Raw genomic sequence first — 21,140 nt, forward strand, 5'->3', positions numbered from 1 at the left:
AACTAAGATTGATTGGAAAATTACAGTGTGGCTTTGGCTTTTCCTGCCTCTTAACATCATCATCTTCAATAAAAATTCTGCCGTTTGAGATTAGTGGACTTTGTATTTTTCTTTCTTTCCTTCTTAAATTATTCAAGGGACTTCAGTTAAAATAAGCTTATTCCTCCCTCCCAAAACTGCATTATTTCCACAGCACTAACCAGTATAATGATTTTTTTGTCACTAAAGTGAACTCAGGGACTAGTACGTCAAGGGAGAAATTGATAGTTACTCCCTTAATTGACTTCATCCCAAATTTAGTTTAGTATAATGTGAAAATATAATGTTTAAAGACAGTATTATATTTTTGTTCACCTATTAAGTAAGGCATGACTAACTTGCTTTTTGGCTGCACTAGAAATGAATCATGGAAGCATTCCCTGACTTGTGACTATTAGAGTCTTGATGTAATACACTTCTATTAAAAGAAAAAGAAAGAGAATAGGTGAAGGTGGTGTCATGCAAAGGCAGATCATAACGGAATTTATTGCACTTTGTGAAGTTTAGGAAGACAAACCCATCCAACTCAGAGTGTTTTCCCATGATGTTGCAAATGGCATGGAAGTTAATATTGAGCGCTCAACAACTGTGTGCCTGTTGATACAAAATAATTTGTACTGTTTATAGAAATCTGGTTTTAACTGAGTAAAATCTAAGTTTCTCTTCCATTCTATAATTAACACAAGTATTCCTTGAAAGCACTTAAAAATGTTTAGATTAGGTGTCTTTTCAAGGAGGATATTTGGGAGTGAAAGGCAAATACTTAAAATTAGAATGGAAACTACTTATTTTCTCTCCTTTTTAAATTAAAATTAGAAGAAACTTACATGGGGAAAAGGCTAAAATATGCTAGAGGAGATATGCAGATTGCACAGAAAATAGCCATTTATGTCATATAGCTGAAGGAATGCACTAACATCATCTTTTCTTTCCTATGTATGGAGCTCCTGTTGTTTTCAAAGAAGATTTATGTGTGCCAGAGAGATGGAAAGAGGAAATTAGAATCTAACTTGTAGTGAAGGGTAGCCACAAACTGTATTAACTACCTCTATATTGGCTTTGTTTCAAGTTTCTGTGACAGAAGAGGCTACCGTGTGTGTGTGTGTGTGTGTGTGTGTGTGTGTGTGTGTGTCTGTCTTTATTAAGAACCAGTGTGTGGCTTCCCAGAATGATGACCATTTTGCCCCCTTTGTATCTAGTCAATTACACTGACCTATACTGCCTCTTTCTGGTTTTTATACAACAATAGATTTATTATCAATCTTTTAAAAAAAATCAGAACTTGATAAACTTCAAACAGATATAAATGAATCTTGAGATATGTATGCTTAGCTACTTTCTATTATTCATTAGGCTGTATGCTGGAAGAGATCTTATAATTTAGGGATTCTTAACCTGGAGTCCAGGGACCCCAAAAGAGCCAGGGGGCCAATCCAAGATCTCCTGCTCACTATTATTTGTTGGGCAAATCACTCTACCTCACCTGGGTCTTGGTTTCCTCACTTGTAAAATGAGGGCATTTGATTTAGTACCTGAAAGGTTCATTTAAGCCCAATTTTATGATCTTATGACCCTGTGGCAGACTGAGAACTTAATTAAGGTCCAGGCCTATAAAGTTATAAAATATAAGATCTGAACATGACCTAAGAAATTATATCATTTCCAACTCTTGAGGTGGGGGCAGAAGGGTGTTTGTTTTACAGATGAGAAAATTAAAGTCTAGATCATAGATTTATAGATACAGAGTTAGAAGGTAACTCAAGAGACCACATAATCCCACCAAATCCCCCATTTGGCAGATGAGGAAAATGAGACAACAGAGACATAAGCAACAGGCCCAGTGTCACACAAATAGTAACAAAGCCGAGATTAGAATCTGTGTCCTCTGACAGTCTTTGCAGGTGTCACTCTGCCTCTCACATAAGTTAAATGACCTAGTAAATGACTAGTAATGACCTAGTAAAAAAAAAAAAAGTAATGACCTAGTAAAGCTAGCCATTTTCATTAGAAAATAGATGTTCACCAGTTGGTACATTTTTTTTTTCCTATGACTAAAGGAAAAATACAACACAATTTTCTTTCATGTTTAACTTTTATTTTTCTGTAGTATTTTTGTGACCTGTCCTACTTTATAAAGTTTTTCTTTTCTATTTTTCTTCTTTTTTCCCCCACTTCTATGAATAGAGTTCAGAAAGAGAAATCAAAGGTTTCTTACTTAACTGAGTTCAGTGTCCTTTATGGAAGAAAAAAAAAAAAACTCATCCACTGAATGGATTATCCACAATGATGGATTTTTTTTGTTTATTTGGGTTTTTCCCTCTCAGATTCTCTTCTCTTGACTATAAGTATGCCTCAAGGCCACCCTTTGGCTCAAGAAATGTTCATTAACTTTATCTTAAGTAAAGGAGGCATTATTAGGAAAATATATTATTTATTGCATTCGCAAAACCAAACAAATTATTTTTGGAGTATGTCTACTGCTTTTCTACTATGTTAGTGTACATAATAAAAAGTTTACTAGATGTTCAAAGTAAATATTTTCTCTTTATGCAACTAATTCATAATATAATACTCAGGCATCATAGCTGCTCCCTTTCAGGAAACAGAACTTTCATCTGCCTTCTCTTCATGTCTTTTATCCTTTCATCCCATCTTCTTCTTCTCCAATAAAGCTGCAGCTACTACAGGTAAATCTGACCATCCTCACCTCCCTTGCCAGGTGTCCTAAGAAACTAACCCTTCTTTGATTGCTCTCCCTGCTACCCACTAGCAGGAATAATCTACCCACCTCGCTGTGGGAAATTTGAAATAGCTGCTTTTTTTACCAAGAAGGTAGAGGCCTCTCTTATAGACTTCAGTAAGGTCTGCCATTCTCATGTGTTCAGTTTACCTTCTGTGAACTAGCATGGACCCATGGTAGTGAAGTTAACATACTGCTTATTTCCCCAAACACATGGTCCTGTAAATCATCAGTATCTATCCAAGACAGGTGTCTTGCTAAGCATTTTAAAGCTGTCCCCATCCCTAGGACCACCTTTAGCAGGACATCTTTATGACCCTAGAGGATCAATGAAAAAGTTACCATGCAGTAATGAATTTCAGACCTGTGGCTTATCATCTTATACTATTTATGGTCACAAAATCCTCACATCAAATATTTATATTTTGCCATCAGTTACACTCTCCTTCTCTAGCCTTTCTACTGTCACTTCTCATCTTTTACTTCCCACCAAAAATTTTTTCCTTAAATTTGTTTTTATTGTTCTTTGCCCCCAAAATAGCTTTTTATATTTTGGAAGGGTGTGTGTGTGTGTGTGTGTGTGTGTGTGTGTGTGTGTGTGTGCACGCGTGTGTGTTGTTTTTATTTTTAATGAAAATCCACCCAGTCATTTTTCTGAGTTGCAGAAGACTGGATATAAATACACTTTCACAGCTTAAAAACATTTAAGACATTTTGCTCATCGCTAATCCAAAAGCATCCAAACAAAAATTTAGCATATGGTTAGACTTCTGTAAGAAATAGTCTCTTACTTCGTTTTGAAGAGGGGTAAAGAGGACATACCACTGTGAAATTTGGGGGAGTGTGTAATTCTAATCCAACATAATAAACTAGCATAGTTCTCATAAATGCAGAAACCGAGAGTCCTTGGGCCAAGTGGCACAGAGGAACAGGTGCTCACATTCCTAACTCCAGGTTTCATATAGGCTGGCATAAACCTTGACAACTTCTGCCTCCTGGACTTTTTGAAAGGGGATTATAAATGTCATACTCACACTTATATACATAAAGCAAAATTTCTTCCCAACCTGCCAAGCCAGGATGTTAAGGGGCAGTCAAATCTGTGCTTAAAAGCACAGATATTAAGATATTATTAACTACTACAATATTCCCAAGTGTGCAGATTTTACACTTTATTTTACACATTAAATATCTTTCTGGTTTTGTTTTAGTGAGATAGAGACTGCCATATGCCCTTTAAAAAAAAAGAAATTAATTCAGTTCAACAAACTTAAATATCTACTATGGTCTGGACACCAAGGATAAAATGGAACTGATACAGACAGACCAGATCTGTAGTATTGTTTTCAGATTGGATTAAAATATTTTAGAAAGGACATTAATAAGCTGGAAAACATCTCAGGAAAGCAACCAGGACAGTGAAAAGCCTTAAGATAAGATTGAATAAGGAAGTGTCTCTGGAACATAAACTGTTTATCTTGGAGAAGAGGAGACTTCTTGGGTGGGAAGAAGGGGAGGGAGGGTCATGATCATTATCATCAAGTAGCACTGTTAATAGCACTGTATTTGGAGCCAGAGGACCTGGCTTTGCTACTGGTATGACCTTGGGCAAATGACTTCACCTCTGTGGAACTCACCTATAAAACCAGTGGTTTGAGATTAACTTCTAAGTTCCCTTCTGGAGCTAAACCAGTGGCTCTAAATATTTAAAGTCTGTCACATACCTGTGTGGTTGGGATTGTTCTGCACAGTCCCAGAGGGCTGAGCTAGGAACAAGATATGGAAGGTGGAAAAAGGCAGATTCTGGCCCCATGTAAAGGACATCCTAACAGAGCTATCAAAAAGTCCTGAGAGATGGTGGGTTTCCATACAACAGACATCTTCAAACAGAGGCTAGGTGAACACTTGTTTGATTATGTTTTTGTAGAGAGAATTCTTGTTCAACTATGGATTAGACTCAATGGTTTCTAAGTTCTCTTCAAACTGAAAATCTATAATTCTGTGAAATAGATATATTGAAAATTTAAATCCAGTAAAAGTAAGAGTATCTTTCATAACACTAAACCAGCAGCTAGGTAGTGTAGTGGATAGAGTACTGGGCCTAGAGACAAGAGGACCTGAGTTCAAATCCAGCCTCAGATACTTACTAGATGTTTGACCCTGGGCAAGTCATTTAACCTGTTTGCTTCAGTTTCTCATCTGTAAAATGAGCTGGAGAAGGAAGTGACAAACCACTCCAGTATTTTGGCCAAGAAAACCCCAAATGGGGACATGGAGAGTGGGTCATAACTGAAAAGACTCAACAAGTGAATTTCTAGGTGCTGATTTTACACATCTAACTATATGAACCAGATTTTCCGGTTTTTACTTTCCTTTTTTTTTTTTTACTCTAAACAGTTAATCACATATCTCATTGTGAGTTTAAAAATTATTTATTTCAGAAGTCAATTCAGAACTCTACAAAGCACTTCGTTTAAAGCTCCTTCTGTGTAGAAATCACATCTTTGCCTTCCTTATGATGGCTAGCACAATGCCTTACACATTCAAACTTTATAACACAACAACTGAAAATTCCTTTAAACAAAAATCAGTAAAAAGAATGCAGACTTCTGGTTTGCTTGAGTTAAGTGGTTGATCAGTTCTTTGAGAAGAGTTAAATAAGTAGTGCCTTTGTAAGCACAGACCAAGTACCATCTTTTTCTTTGCAGTTTTATCCTACATGTAATAAGTGCATCGTGGAGTATGAGTCTGAACTTGAACCTTTACAGAATTTAGAGGTAGAACCATAAGAGTTCAAATTCAGATATTTTTCCTTTCAGCAACCATAAAAGCCATCAACCATACTCTAGTAGAAAAAGCCCTAGATATGAAAGCAAAAGACCTAGATTTGTATCTTGGCTGTATGGGTGACCTTGGGCAATTCAGTTAACTAGCATCTCTGTTCAGTTGTTTTCACTCGCATCCTACTCTTCATGACCCCATTTGGGGTTTTCTTGGCAAAGGTACTAGAGTGGTTTGCCATTTCCTTCTTCAGTTCATTTTACAGATGAGGAAACTGAGGCAAACAGGGTTAAGTGACTTGCCCAGGGTCACACAGCTAGTAAATGCCTGAGGCAGGATTTAAACTCAAGAAAGAAGAGTCTTCCTGACCACAGGCCTAGTGCTCTGTGCACTGTGGCGCCACCTACCTGCCACTAAATAGTCTATTGAATGCCTATTATGTGCCAAGCCCTAGCAATGCAAAGACCAAAACAAAATCATCTCTGACCTCAAGGAACTTACATGCTATTGGGAAGGAGACATAGGAGTGGGAGGCATGATAACCTCTCCAGGACTCAGTTTACTCATTTGTGAAATGAGTTGGGCCAAATGACTTCTAAAAGTCCCTCTCAATTCTACATCAATGATTCTATATGTATAACTTTGTTTCTGGGACACTGTGGGGAAGGACAGGGAAATATTGTAAACTGACAGTTTATTTGAATATTGGTCACATCATTGTTAACATGGCTTCTGAATGATGCCAATGTTCCCTGATGCTTAGTAAATTTTAAAGCTATTAATCTCTATAGCCTCCTTTCACATGCCCAGACATTAAAAACAGACTGTGAATTATACTAGCAACAAGGTGAACATTTCATTACCTTTATCATCTAAAACGATTTAAGCTGATGAGTTGATCATTTAGCCATTCTGGTTATCCATGAATTGCTTGTAAGGGACTGATCTACACAAGTCCTTTGCCCTTTTAGCTGGTCATTTGAAAATGAAGCACTGCAGTTCACTAGACTATTTTTATACTAGAGGGAGATTGAAGAGTGGTGGATATGCCATTTTTATAAATCAAAACCTAATTGAGTTATGAGTAAAGTACGTTTGGGGAACCACACCAGTATTTAAGGCATTCTTTGTATTATTATAACAGTCTTGTGATTTTTATATCAAAGCATTAATCAGAACTTTTTTTCACTTAAACCAAATGGGTGAACAAATAAAGACTGAGTCAGCAAAGCTAATGTCTTTATGCCTGTTGTGATATAGACTTTGATCATCAATAATAACTGTCCTTTCCCCCCCCCCATAGTTGCACTCTGCTGTGACCAGGATGCAAGTACAAAGGCCTGGTTTTAATTATACATTCGCTCATATATGTATCCTGAATAACGATAAGACTTGCATAGTGGATGACATAGTGCACGTCCTGGAGGAATTAAAGACTGCTCGTGCCACCAACCGGACCAATTTTGCAATCACATATCCCATCACTCACTTAAAAGATGGGAGGGAAGTGTATAATGGACACCAGCTGGGCGGTGTCACCGTGCACAGCAAAGATCAGGTCAAATCCGCACAAGCCGTCCAGCTCACCTATTATCTGCAAACACTCAACTCTCTAAACGACATGGTGGCAGAGAGGTGGGAGTCCAACTTTTGTGACACAGTCAAACTTTTCCAGAAATCTAACAGGAAAATCAAAATGTACCCTTACACATCCTCAACGCTGAGGGAAGACTTTCAGAAGACCAGCCGCGTATCTGAACGTTACCTGATCACGAGCCTGGTCCTAATGGTCACTATGGCTGTCCTCTGTTGCTCCATGCAGGACTGTGTTCGCAGCAAGCCCTGGCTGGGCCTCCTTGGATTGGTCACAGTAAGCCTGGCCACACTAACTGCAGCTGGGATCATCAATCTGACTGGTGGGAAATATAATTCCACCTTCCTGGGAGTCCCCTTCGTCATGCTAGGTAATTACAGTTCTTTCTTTCTCTTTATCCTTCTTGTGGTGTTTGTAAATAGATTCTTTAAAGAATGAGAGTTTCAGAGAGAGAGGAAGACAGAGACAGACAGAGAGAGATGGAGAGAGAGAGACAGAGATGGAGAGAGAAAGAGACAGAAGCAAAGAGAGAGAATTTTCTTTTTCTTTTCTTTTTTTTTGCTTTTTGGAGGGCAATTGGGGTTAAGTGACTTGCCTAAGGTCACATGGCTAATTTTGTGTGTGTGTGTGTGTGTGTGTGTGTGTGTGTGTGTGTGATAAGTGTCTAAAGCCCGATTTGAACTCAGGTCCTCCTGACTCCAGGGCCGGTGCTCTATTCACTGTGCCACCTAGCTGCCCCTGAGAGAGAGTATTTTCATCTCAAGTTTCCTTTTCATATGAAGCAGGCTAATTTTTCTTATGTTCCCTAAGATATGCCAGTTTTATCACATGTCAGTTATGCCAAATAAGAAGTCTAGTAGAAGGAACCTTGAGGTAGGAGTTAGCACACCAAAATTTTAATCTTGCCTTGCTTCCCAAGTATTGTTTGATATTCAGAAAAATACTACTGTTTATGCTTCAAGTTCCCCATTTATAAAATGAGGAGAAATAATATTTTCCTTTTTGAGACACAGTGTTGTTATAAGGATCAGATAAAAATGAGATGGTAGCTGTAAAAGTACTTTGAAAATTAAAAGTGTAAATAAATTCAAGGTGGTGGTGTAGTTCTAATTCTCCTTATTAACCAATCCAGATTTATTATAGTGACAGTACATTCAGAGTTTATTCATCCCTGAAGGCAGCAGGTATTTTCAAGTAGAGCTCAATGATGCCCTGGGATCAATTCCATTAACTCAGGAATGTATTTGGCACTTGAGCTCCACAAGAAATGGTGTGATTGGAGAGGCCAGGTATCACAGCAAGTAAGAGCACCGGCCCCAGTGTCGGGATGACCTGGTGGATCAAATCTGGGCTCAGACACTTAGCATCCACCCAGAAACACCTGGCCGTGTAACCTTGAGCAAGTTACTTAACCCCAATTGCTTAGGGGCAGCCAGGTGGCTCAGTGAGTAAGAGCATAGGCCCCAGTGTCAGGATGACCTGGGGGATCAAATCTGGGCTCAGATACTTAGCACCACACCCAGAAATAACTGGCCGTGTAAACTTGAGCAAGTTACTTAACCCTAATTGCTTAAAACAAAATAAAAAGAAATGGTGTGATTTAGTGGAAGGGTCTTGGGCTAGCAGTCAGATGATATAGGTTTTAGTTTTGGCTACCCACTTAGTTATATGATTGTATTTCTTTACTCAGAAATCTTCAGTGACATCCCATTTACATAGCAAATAAAGCCTAAATTAGTTATCCTGGTATTCAAGGTTCTCTACAAACTAGTTCTCACCTGCCTTTCAAGCTTTATTTCACCCAAACAAGCCAATTCTCCATTCCTCGTGCCTTTCTTATCTCTATTCTTTGCTCATGCTTTCTCCCTTGTGTTGAATAGATTTCTCCCTTACTCCCCTACCCTTAGAGACATACATAAATCCACTGATTAAAATTCTTCCCTTCTAGGCCCAGTTTTTCATGAAACCATTCCTGATCCTTCCCTCACTTCCTTCAGTTAAAAATTGTCTCTACCTACTCAAATTTTTAAGGGTATGCCTTATACCTCATATGATCCATGATTATGTGATCATAGAGTTGGAAATGTCCATAGAAGCTATCTAATATATACTTAAGTAAATATCCCCTATATAACTTGCCTATAAAAGGAGAATTCAGACTGCTTTAAGACCTTTCTTGATAGGGATTTCACTGACTCCCAAAGCAACCCAGGCCAATTCTACATCTCTGTAACTTTTACCTACTCTTCTTAGTTTTAGGCAAGCAAAATAACCAACCAACCAGTCGATAAGATTGCACCAGACACCATGCTAGTACAAAGACAAAAATGAACCAGTCCTTGCCCTCAAGGAGCTTACATTCTGTGGGATCTAATTAGTCTTACATATGACAGTCCTTCATATACTTCAGACAGCTGTCATTTCCCTCCTGGGACTTCTTTTCTCAAAATAAAGTGTCTCCGGTTTCTTCAGCAGATTCTCAGACATATTACATTTTGCTCATGGTTACTTGAGTATCTGTTATATTCCCTCTCTTAGCCTATAAGTTACTTTGTGGCAAGAACTCCACCTTATTTCATTTCATCTCTGTATCTCTAGTGCTTAGTAGAGTATTTTGCATATTGTAGAGAGGGAGTAAAGAGGAGGAATGGGCTTCCATCCTATGATTTCACTGGTATAAATAACTCCCTCTCCCTGTACAGATATTCTCCATAGGGTCTTAGTTGCCTCTAGAACATGATGTCAGACATGTAGCCTATGGTCCACATGGCACTCCTGAGAACAACCCAAACCAAATTAAAATATAATTGGGAAAATTTTAGAAAATAAATAAAAAATACAATAAAACATAGATAATATTAATATGTGGTTTTCTAAGTTGAGATGCATCCCACAGGGATCCTCACGTATAGGTCAGTGGTCCTTCTTTCAACATCTGAGTTCAAGCACTAGCCTAGAGCACTGTTGGATTCAGTGTTACCTCAGATCACTTACCTCATATATGTCAAAGGTGGAAGATGAACCTAGGTCTTCCTGACTTGAGACCAGTTCTCTATTCACCATGTAACACTGCTTCTTGTCTTGAACATAATAGGCAATTAATATTTGTATTGGATTAATTTAAATTGGATCCGCTTAGATGATTTCTAAGGTCCCTTCCATCTCTAAGAATATATAGAAATATCCATATCATCAGCATTCTTCCTAGTAATATTGTCTGATAGGATGCTTTAGCCATTCGGTAACAAAGAAAGCATGCTATAGGAACTAGAGTGGCCAGTGTAGCTTTCCTGATAACCTAGGATTCAGAGAGATTGGGTTTGCTTCACAAACCCCCATTTTGATACTTCCTTTGACAAAATTAAAATGCCATTTGGAATCTGATACCATCATGATGGATGAAGCAGCGTTTTTAGTGGACTGAAAAAAATCACTGCAACTTGTCTCATTAGCATGCCTTATGCCCTGTGTGTCATGGTGGCAATGGAAATTACTTTCCATTATGTGTTATGGTTTAATGACAGGCATGCTGGTGGGATTGCAAGGTACCAGAATTGGATTCTGCCTCTGTTACCACCACTGCCTGCGCAAGTTTAAGTCTGCTCAAGTCTCACACAATACAACTGAAACTTTTGCAAGGATTACTCTGATGGGATTGAAAAGTATAAAGATTTACCAGATGAGTTTCACCAACACAGATGCACACACACACACACACACACACACACACACACTTGCGCACACAGCCTTCCTTTCCTTCTAAATCCAATAACTATCTTGTAAAGAGGAAAAAACAATGCATCCTTTGGGAAAGGTAATAGCATAACTTTAATAATAACATAAAAGAGGAGGAGTTCATCTATTTTATTATATATTTCCCAATCTTAAGTCACTTCCATAGAAATTGTTGTTCAGTAATTTTGGTCATATCTGACTCTTCATGATCCCATTTGGGGTTCTCTTAGCAAAGAGACTGGAATGGTTTGCCATTTTCTTCTCCAGTTCATTTTACAGATGAGGAAACTTGAGGCAAACGGGGTTAAGAGGCTTGCTGAGGGCCACCTAGCTGGTACAAATTTGAGGCTGGAATTGAACTCAGCATTGTACCACCTAGCTGCCCAATTTGGGAGTTTATAAGATAAATAAAAATAAAAGGGAGGCTGTCAGTAGGAGGATAGGGGGAAAGAATAAAGTCACCCAATGAGTGTAATAGGCCCTTTAAGAATAGAATTATAAGATTTAGAGCTGAAAGGAACCCCAGAGATCATGGGATCATAGAATCATACATTTAGAGGTGGAAAAGACCTTAAAAACCATCTAGTCTTCATTTTACATATTAGAAAACTGAGGACCAAATATGAGAAGTCATTTGCTCAAGGTTATACCAGTAGCACAGATAAGATTTTAGCCCAAACCATCTGATTCTAAACCTATACTTCCATAAAAGAACAAGGAATGTCAACCCCACTTATAAAAGCACTTTACGAAGTAACCAATGACCTGAAGAACAATATTACGGTCCTCAAAAATTCTTTAAAAACCTTAATGTGTACAGTCTTTTTAAACACTTGATCATCATGAGCTCCTTGAGGGCAACTGTCTTTTTCCTCTTTTTGTCTCTCTAGTGCTTAGCACAGTGTCTGGCACATAGTAGATGCTTAATAAATGTTTATTTACTGATTAATTAACCATAATAAGAGTCGTATAATAACAAGTATATTTCACTTAGCACTTTCTTAAGTAGGAAGGGAAGGAATATTAAAATAAAATCAAACTATCATTTGCCACAGATTTAAGCAGTTTGGGAAGCACTGAGCTGGTGACTACTGTCAGACTTCCAGTCATGAAAAGTCTGGCACTTGCAGTAAGAAACGGAGCCCTGGGGGGGGGGCCTCATACTCCCTCATTTGCAATTTGTGAAGAATGCTACATTCATTGATTTGATAGCTGCTTTCCCTGCTGAAAATCAGTGTGCAACCTTTCTGTACATTTTCCAGCCTAAGTAGATCTCAAATTACTGAGTCACAATATGAAGCGATGTTACACGTTTTGGTAGTTTAGGCCCATTTACAATAAATACCATGCCACAATAGAATGGGTGCTTAATATGCTCATAAAGATAGACATGCCCAGATTGAAGGTGGTTCAGAGTCAGAATTTCACAGCTAAACCCATTTATTCTCAAAGTGTGATACTAAAATGAAATATAAAGGATAATGCTCTCCTGTGACCTGAAACTCAACAGGCATTTATTAAGCACCTACTGTGTTTTAGGAACTAGAGATAGAAAGACCAAAATGAAATAACCCCAGCTTTCAAGGAGTTTACATTCTATGTGGGGGAGGGTGGTGAATAATATGTAAATAGATAAGTAAATACTGAATACATACCAACTCCCCAAAACTTTGAAGTTTTAATCTTCTAAAAAAAAAATTGTATTCTTAATTTTTGCAGCTATAGCAGCTGGGCGGTACAGTGGATAGAGTGCTGGGCCTAAAGTTAGGAAGACCTGAATTCAAATTCAGCCTTAGATATGTACTAGCTATAGGACCATGGGCAAGTCTCTTAACCCTGTTTGCCTCAGTTTCCTCAACTGTAAAATGAGCTAAAGAGGGGACCACCCACTTGGCAAACCACTTTAGTGTCTTTGCCAAGAAAACCACAAATGGGGACACAAAGTACCAGCCACAACTGAGTAATTTATATGGAAGTACTGTGACATACTAGATGGAACACTGGAGTGAGAACCTATTTCCTTTTTTGTTGCAGCTAGGTAGAATAGTGAATATAGTGTTGGACTTGGAGTCACAAAGAGCTCTATTCACATCTTGCCCCAGATGCTTACTCTGTGACCTTAGGTGGATCACTTAACCTTTCTTAGCTTTAGTTTCCTCATCTGTAAAATTGGGATAAAAGTACGCCCCACTGCACAAAGTTGTTGTTGAGGTTCAAATAAGATGACATATGTGGTGCTTTGGAAACCTTAAAGCACACTAGGAAAAATGTGCATATGTATACATCTACACACACACACACACAGATAGACAGACAGACAGGTAGACAAGTAGATAGATAGATAGATGGATAGATAGATAGATAGATAGATAGATAGATAGATAGATAGATAGATAGATAGATAGATAGATAGATAGATAGATAGATGATAGATAGTCAGTGGTTCTGTGTTGCAAACTAGGTTTGATAATGTTTGCCTTTTAATCTATCCCAAGGAGCTATTGTGAAGGTTCATAACACATGTGTAGATCCCACAGCTGAAAAACATGTGCAAAAGTGATTAGCAAAATTCATTACATGGGACAATTTTTGTAGTACTTAGGTAAAGGATAATTTATCACCTTAAGGGAATTTGCTAAGAATTTGGTAGCTAAGGAGTGATTCTTTGGTAAGAGACAGATGTGGCAAATGAATATGTACCTGCCTTCAGGCGGATTCTCCCTTTCTTCTTCTTGTTCAGTCCGATTCTTCATCACTCCACTTTGGGGTTTTCTTGCCAAAGATACTGGAGTGGTTTGCCATTTCCTTCTCCAGCTCATTTTACAGATGAGGAAACTGAGGTCAGCAGGGTTAAGTGACTTGCCCAGGGTCACACAAATAGTGTCAGGAGCTAGGTTTTAACTCAGGTCTTCCTAACTCCAGGCCTGGCACTCTACCCACTGCACCACCTCTCTACTGCCATGCATACAGCAAGTGCTTAATGTCCAGGAAAGTACAATGGATAGAATATTCCAGTCTGGAATCAGGAATATCTGAGTTCAAATGTGGCCTAAACAGCTTACTTACTTACATTTACTCACTGTGTAACCCTGAGGAAGTCGCTTAATCTCTGTTTGCTTCAGTTTCCTCAGCTATGAAACAGGAACAATAACAGAATCTACCTCCCTGGTTTGTTATGAGGATAGAATGAGATAATAGCATAGGCCTTGCTTAGAACATAGCAAACGCTAGAGAAATGTTGGCTATTATTATTGTTATTTGCTGAATTGAACTGAAAATTTTCCTCTTTCCATATATAAACACAGCTTTGCTATTCAGTCCAGACACATAAAACTTATGAAACCTTTTCCTAAAAAAATAGCATTTATATAGCAACATACCATATTATGTAATATATTTATATTGTAAAGCACTTTAGATATGTTATCTGATCCTCACCAAAAAAAAACTCTGAGAGGCAGGTACTATTATTATCCCATTTTACAGATGAGGAAACTGAGAAATTCAGTGACTTGTTGCCTAGAGGTCATAAGTATCTGAGGCACCATTTCAGTGTAAGTCTAATTGACTTCAAGTTCAGCATACTATGTACTATGCTACCAGTTTTTTTGAGTCATTTTTCAGCCATGTCCCACTCTTTGTGACCCCACTTGGGGTTTTCTTGGCAAAGATACTAGAATGGCTTGCCATTTCCTTCTTCAGCTCATTTTCCAGATAAGGAAACTGAGACAAGAAGAGTTAAGTGACTTGCCCGCGGTCACACAACTAGCAAGTGTCTGAAGGCAAGATTTGAACTCAGTCCAGGCCTGGTGCTCTATACACTGCACCACCAAATGTCCACTATGCCACCTAGCTGCCTCTAAAGAATTAAATCTATAACGATTCAGGATATTATATTGAGGTCATTGAAAGGAAAGCACTTTATAAACATCAGCTACTCGGTGAGAAGAAAAATGAGTTTTAAGCTTATTTGGTTCACATAAATTACATTGAATTCTATTAGTTTTCTGGGAGAATTTAGTAATTCTGTCTTCCCATATGAAATCTGACTCTGCTCTGGTTTCCTGTAAATGGGTTTATTTGTTTTTCTTTATTAAATATTTTCACACTGCATCTGAAAGCATGATCCATTGCCAAACCATTCCATTTCATCTTCCCATTTTGTAAACCCTTCATCATCTGAAAAACTAAGGGAGAAGCTATTATGCTTGTGTGGTATGGACTAAGAAAGCAAGAAAATCATCAAAGCTCTAAATATCTGTGCAGTGGCTCTTGGTGTCTGTATACATTCAGCAGATGTACTCGGCTTTGAGGAAATCTGGATTGACAAAACTGGTATCATAAGAAATTTTTCACTTTACAAGAACATGGAATTCCTTTGCTTTAGAAATTCATGCACTTTATATAATATTTTAAAATATAGTACTATTTAGTACAAAAATTCCTTTACTTTAGAAACTCATGCACTTTATATCATATTTTAAAATATAGTACCATATAGTTCAAAAATTCAATTTACAAAAAATAAGTTAGATACAGATCTATTGTATCAAGTAAAATGTGGCTGAATATGCTGTTGATACTTGATTATTTCTGAGTTTGTTATCTGCATTGGAGAACATATAGCCTAATGTTTCCTTCCCAGTGTTACCCAGGCAGGTTCCAAGCCCCTAGGAATGGGATTAAATCCAGATGAGGCAAGATCAGGGCTGGCTCAGAATGAGTGTGTTTATCTGAGTGAATTCCAAAGTCAAATAATTTGAGGATTTTTTTTCACCTTAGTATTCCATGCCTCTTCTTCCTCCCATTAGCTTGAGAATATATATGTCCATATACCACAAATCCTTGGAGGAAAAAGAAGAAATTATAAACAACATATATATTTATATATACACATATACATATCACATGCATATACATTGCTATTCTTTACACCTTCTAAGTCTTTGTTGTTCATTCGTTTCAGTCACAGCCTATTCTTCATGACCCCTTTTGTATTTTTCTTGGCAAAGATCCTGGAATGGTTTGCCATTTCCTTCTCTAACTTATTTTATAGATGGGGAGATTGAGATGAAGAGGGTTAGGTGACTTGGCTAGGGTCACACAGCTAATAAGCATCTGAGCCTGCATTTGGACTAGGGTCTTCTTGACTTCATGTCCATTGCTCTATCCACTGTGCCACCTAGCTGCCTTTCTCAGTCTACTAGCAGTAGAATGAATAAAATCAGCATTCTTTTCAGATCACATGCCTAGTATAAATACATTCATCACTGTGTATGAATAATCAAATATTTATTTCTCATGCTAATCTTCATGCCTGAAATATTTTCCCTCCTCATCTCCATCTCCTGATTTACTTGGTTTCTTCAAGTTGAAGCTAAAATTTCATCTTCTATGAGAAACCTTTCTCAATCCTCCCTAATGCTAGTGCCTTCCCTCTCTTGATTACCTCCCTTTTGTCTTGTTTGTACCTCATTCTTTTCATGTTGTTTCTCCCACCATATTGTGAGCAGGGACTATCTTTACCTTTTTATGCATCCTCAGCATTTAAAACAGTTCCTGGAACATGGCAGGCACTTAATAAATGCTCATTGACTGACTAATTTTAATACTTCAAAAATTTGTGATTTTCTCATTATAAGTACCCTCCTCTCCAAATGCAGATCATCACCCCTCTACTTCTTAATGGTAAAGTCAAGTCAATAAGCATTTACTAAGTGTCTTCCATGTACCAGAGTCTGTGCTAAGACCTGAGGATTAAAGTAACCTGAAAACAGCCACGGCTTTCAAGGGTCACACAATATGATGGAGAAGACAACATGTAAACAACCACGTACAAATAGGATTTTTACAAGAGAAATTGGAGATGGTCTAAGAGTGAAGGCATTAGCATTAAGGAGCACTGAGAAAGGTTTCTTGTAGAAGGTGGGATTTTAGGTAAACTTGAAAGAAGCCAGGGAAGGCAGAGATGAGGAGAGAGAAAAAACTCCAGGCAGGGGGACTGCCAGCGAAAATTAGCAGTCAGGAAATAAAATACCTTACTCAAGGAATAGCAAGGAGGCCAGTACTGCTGGATAATAGAGTACATTAAAAAGAAAGTAACATAGGAGAAGACGAGAGAGAGAAAGGAGCTAAGTTATAAAGCCAAATAGAGCATTTTCTAGTTAATCATAGAGGTAATAGGGAACCGCTTGAGTTTATTGAACAAGATGGTCATTATTAAATTCTCTCACCAAAACTATTTGACTTTCCCAAAGCCACCCAGCTAATCAGTGGATGAATTAGCTATAAAACCCTTTCAGTGGGCTTGGTTCCAGAAAGTTTGGATTTGTATCCTGGCTGCACTGTCGATAAGCGGAGTAATATTAGAGACATTGTTTGACTTCTCCCAAATCACAAGTTCCTTTTCTGTAAAATTAGTAAAATAATACCTGCTGTCTTTGCCTCACGGGGTTGTTGTGAGGATTACATGAGGTAATGTATTTGTAAGGTATAAAATTTAATACTAATATTTTTATTAAGGTGTTTCTGGATAATCCAATATATTCTCTTTTGCTAAAGCCCTTATACTCTGATGACCCTGGAAGGTCCTACCTATGTGGAAAGGTCTCTATTAAGGGGCCATTGACAGACTATCATCCAAGGGCCAACCTGGCTAAATGTGGCTAAATATAGCTACAGGTCTATAGTAAGCCAAGTCTTGTTAATATAAATATGGATTTTCTGCTGTATCTTGGGATCTCTCCTCAGCCAGACCTTGAGAGTAGTTCAGTGGAAAGAGTGTGATTCAGGGGAAAGTTTAATGCTAGATTTTGAGCCAGAGAAGCTGCAATCAAATACCAGCTCTCCCATTTACTACTTATGTAACCTCAACTTCTCTTGGCCTTACCCTGCTCTTCTGTAAGAGGAAGGAGTAGGCATTTCATCCAGCTCTAATTCTGTAATTCAGGGCATGACTAAGAGGAGGCATTTGGATAGAGACTCATTAAGCTACTTAATCTCTCTTGGCCTCAGTTTCCTCCTCTGTAAAATGATTGGGGGCTGAACCAGATAACTGCTAGGATCCCTTTCGTCTCTTAATAATATGATTCTTTTATACCATTAACTCCTTCTTATCCTCATCAAAGAAAGTTTAATTATTTTAATAACCGGATGATCTCTAAGTCCCTTTTACATTTGTCCTTAGAATATGATCACAAATGCATCCTTAGTTGACACTCAGATATGAACAACACCCTATATTCTCAGTGTTTGGGTGACCCCACTCCCATCCCCTAGATTAGCCAACAATCAGCCATTGAGAGTTGGGTGAAATCTCAGAGGCCATTTCAATCCAGCCACCTCAAGGATGAAATTATCACCTGCATAACTCAGCCAGGTAGTCACTAGAAAGAGCTAGGATTTGAACCTGAGTCCTCTAACTCAGAATCTAACACTTTTTCCACTGAAACAAATTACTTCCCAGGGCCTGGCTGAGGAGAGATCCCAATATACTGAAGAAAATAACACATTTACCTGAATGGGGGTTGGCCAAATCTAGCTGGTTGCCTGTTTTGGGTTTGGGGTTTTGGTTTTGTTTTCTGTTTTTTAAGATATCCCATAAGCTAAGAATGGCTTTTATGTTTTTAAATGCAGTGGGTTAGATTCATCCTGTGGGCAGTAGTTTGCCAACTCTTGCTATAGACTGACAGATATATGGGTTTCCAAACTTAGATCTTGCACATATCCTATGAATTTTGTTAAACTACCTATTCATTACAATTCAGTAATGGGAGTCTATTCTTCTGAGTTCAGTTTAGTCACTCTTTGTCCTTATTTACCTGTGAATATCAGAGAAGGAATTGTGTCATAGGACCATTACTAAAATATAGAGCCTTTTAATTCTAGGTTGCTGACCAAAGTGGAGCAGGTGTTTTTTTATTTCTGAGATTTTTCATTTTTCACTAAGTCCTGAGTATAGCATGAAGCTTATTAAGGAGGTGTTAGCATCCAAGTTAACAGAATTTCAGCATGAGGTCATTGATTGAATGGAGACAGGAACTCTGCAGCATAGCGATCGTGTCTTATGTACAGGGCAAAGACCCCTTAACAAGATTAAATAGGGAAATTTGCCCATATCATTTCTGTTCTGTCAAGGCCACTGTGATCTTAACATAATGGGCATTGAATATGGAGGCAGAATACCTGAAATGGAATTGTGACTGCCATTTACTGACTGTGTGAATGTGGCCAGATTAGCTCACCCTCTCTGAGGATGGGGATCACAAAGAGGCAGTGTAGCAGAATAGATTGAACATTGAACCAGGAACCAGAACGTCCATGTTCAAGTTGTAACTGTCATTTGCTGTATGATCTTAGGAAACTCACTTTACTCTGAGCTATACTTTCAAATTCTACAAAATGAAGATTAGTAAGACTCTATCTAATGGCATTGTTGTGACACCATTGATAGAGGGAGTTTTCTCACTGGGATTTTCCTGTACCAATGAAATCACTCATATGTGTGTGTGTAAATATCTCTATATATATATATCTAGATGTATATGTATATATCTATATGTATACATTTTTATGTAGTATGTATTTGTCCAGACCTGTGATTTTCATGTGTGTGCATCTATATATACATGCATATACATATGTATGTATTTATACATGTACTCATCCCTGCAGCACAATTTGTGTGTGTATATTACACATATACATAGTGCATATATAAGGAGGTATGTATACACACATTACATGTATGTGTATACATATTCATGTAGTATTGTATATATAGCACTGCGTATATAATCACTGTGCTTAGTCTGAGGAGGTAATTTAGTTTAAATAAGTGTAGCAGCAAGCACCCCAAGCGTCCTCAGGGTTTGCAGCTACCACAGATTCTTGGATCTGCTTTGTTAAAGGAAAGCAACTCAAAATGGGTTAACAAGCTTACTTTAATCAGTCAGACATATATCGTTTACCTTGTTCAGGAGAAAAGGTCAGCACCCTGAACTCAAAGTATACAGGCATAATTATCAAGACAGAAACATCAAGTAGACAGATTTCCAAACTGTCCAACCATTACATCCATACCCAGTCAACATCTGGGTTTCCACATTCTGGGTTTTTCAAAGCCGGGGGACTCTCAACAACGGCTTCCCAGAATTCAGATCAAATCACAGATCACTTCTCAAAGTGAGTCCCAAAACAAAGCTACACATCAGGGCTTATATAGCCTTCTCCTGGCTCAGAGAATGTAACAACCTTATTGACTCACTGGCCAATCAAGAAGTATCTACTGAAAAACAAGCCTCCTACCCCAGGCTTCAGGTGCACATTAGCCTAGGGGCAGGGAAGATCTTCAAAATTTACATGCTTATTACAATAAGACACATACGCACATACATGTACTTGTGGTGTTATCATTGTTGCTTATCCTTCATGCCCGTGTAGCAGAAAGCACCCCAAGCATCCTCAGGGTTTGCTGCCAACACAGGTTCTTAGATCTGCTTTGTTAAAGGAAAGCAACTCAAAATGGGTTAACAAGCTTACTTTAATCAGTCAAATATGTATCGTTTGCCTCATTCAGGGGAAAAAGGTCAGCACCCTGAACTTCAAAGTATACAGGCAGACTTATCAAGACAGAGACAGATCAAATAGACAGATTTCCAAACTGTCCAACCATTACATCCATACCAAACAACATCTGGATTTCAAAGCCAGGGGGCTCTGGACAACGGCTTCCCAGAATCCAGATCAAATCACAGAACACTTCTCAAAGTGAGCCCCAAAACAAAGCTACACATCAGGGCTTATATAGCCTTCTCCTGGCTCAGAGAATGTAACAACCTTATTGACTCACTGGCCAATCAAGAAGTATCTACTGAAAAACAAGCCTCCTACCCCAGGCTCCAGGTGCACACTTTAGCCTAGGGGCAGGGAAGATCTTTAAATTTACATTCCCAATATATTCGGCCCCAAGATCTTTCACGCCCATAGCATAGTCAATTCACTTTTGAATTAGCATTAAACATCTCTTAGGTCACATTTTCAAGATACAGAACTAAAGTTACCAAAGTGTCTACTTGGCCTTAAACAAACACAAAGTACATTGCATTACCACTTCAATTCAAAACAAGAGTCCAAATAAAGTTCTCTTGGGAGAAGTGGGGGGGAGGGTGCCCTTCACCTCACACAGCTCCAGCCCCTGCTTCCAAGTACAGAGAGGGGTCTGGGCAACAAAACCAACAAGGTGGGGTCCTT

The 21,140-nt window shown here is 38.3% G+C and overlaps 1 protein-coding gene across 1 annotated transcript in view; it reads left to right on the forward strand.

Annotated features, from left to right (window-relative positions):
• The first annotated feature begins 6,367 nt into the window (after positions 1-6,367).
• PTCHD1 (patched domain containing 1) overlaps positions 6,368-21,140 on the forward strand; it is a 36,108-nt gene continuing 21,335 nt past the window's right edge. The window contains exon 1 of the mRNA XM_069065624.1: positions 6,368-7,524. Coding sequence (XP_068921725.1) covers positions 6,885-7,524 — 640 coding nt within the window. The 5' untranslated portion in view covers positions 6,368-6,884. The remainder of the gene's footprint in view (positions 7,525-21,140) is intronic.

The sequence above is a fragment of the Petaurus breviceps genome, unplaced genomic scaffold, assembly GCF_028583685.1.
Source record: "Petaurus breviceps papuanus isolate PSGF00001 unplaced genomic scaffold, PetGlider_PUasm1.0 90696, whole genome shotgun sequence".
In the NCBI taxonomy this organism is placed as follows: domain Eukaryota; kingdom Metazoa; phylum Chordata; class Mammalia; order Diprotodontia; family Petauridae; genus Petaurus; species Petaurus breviceps.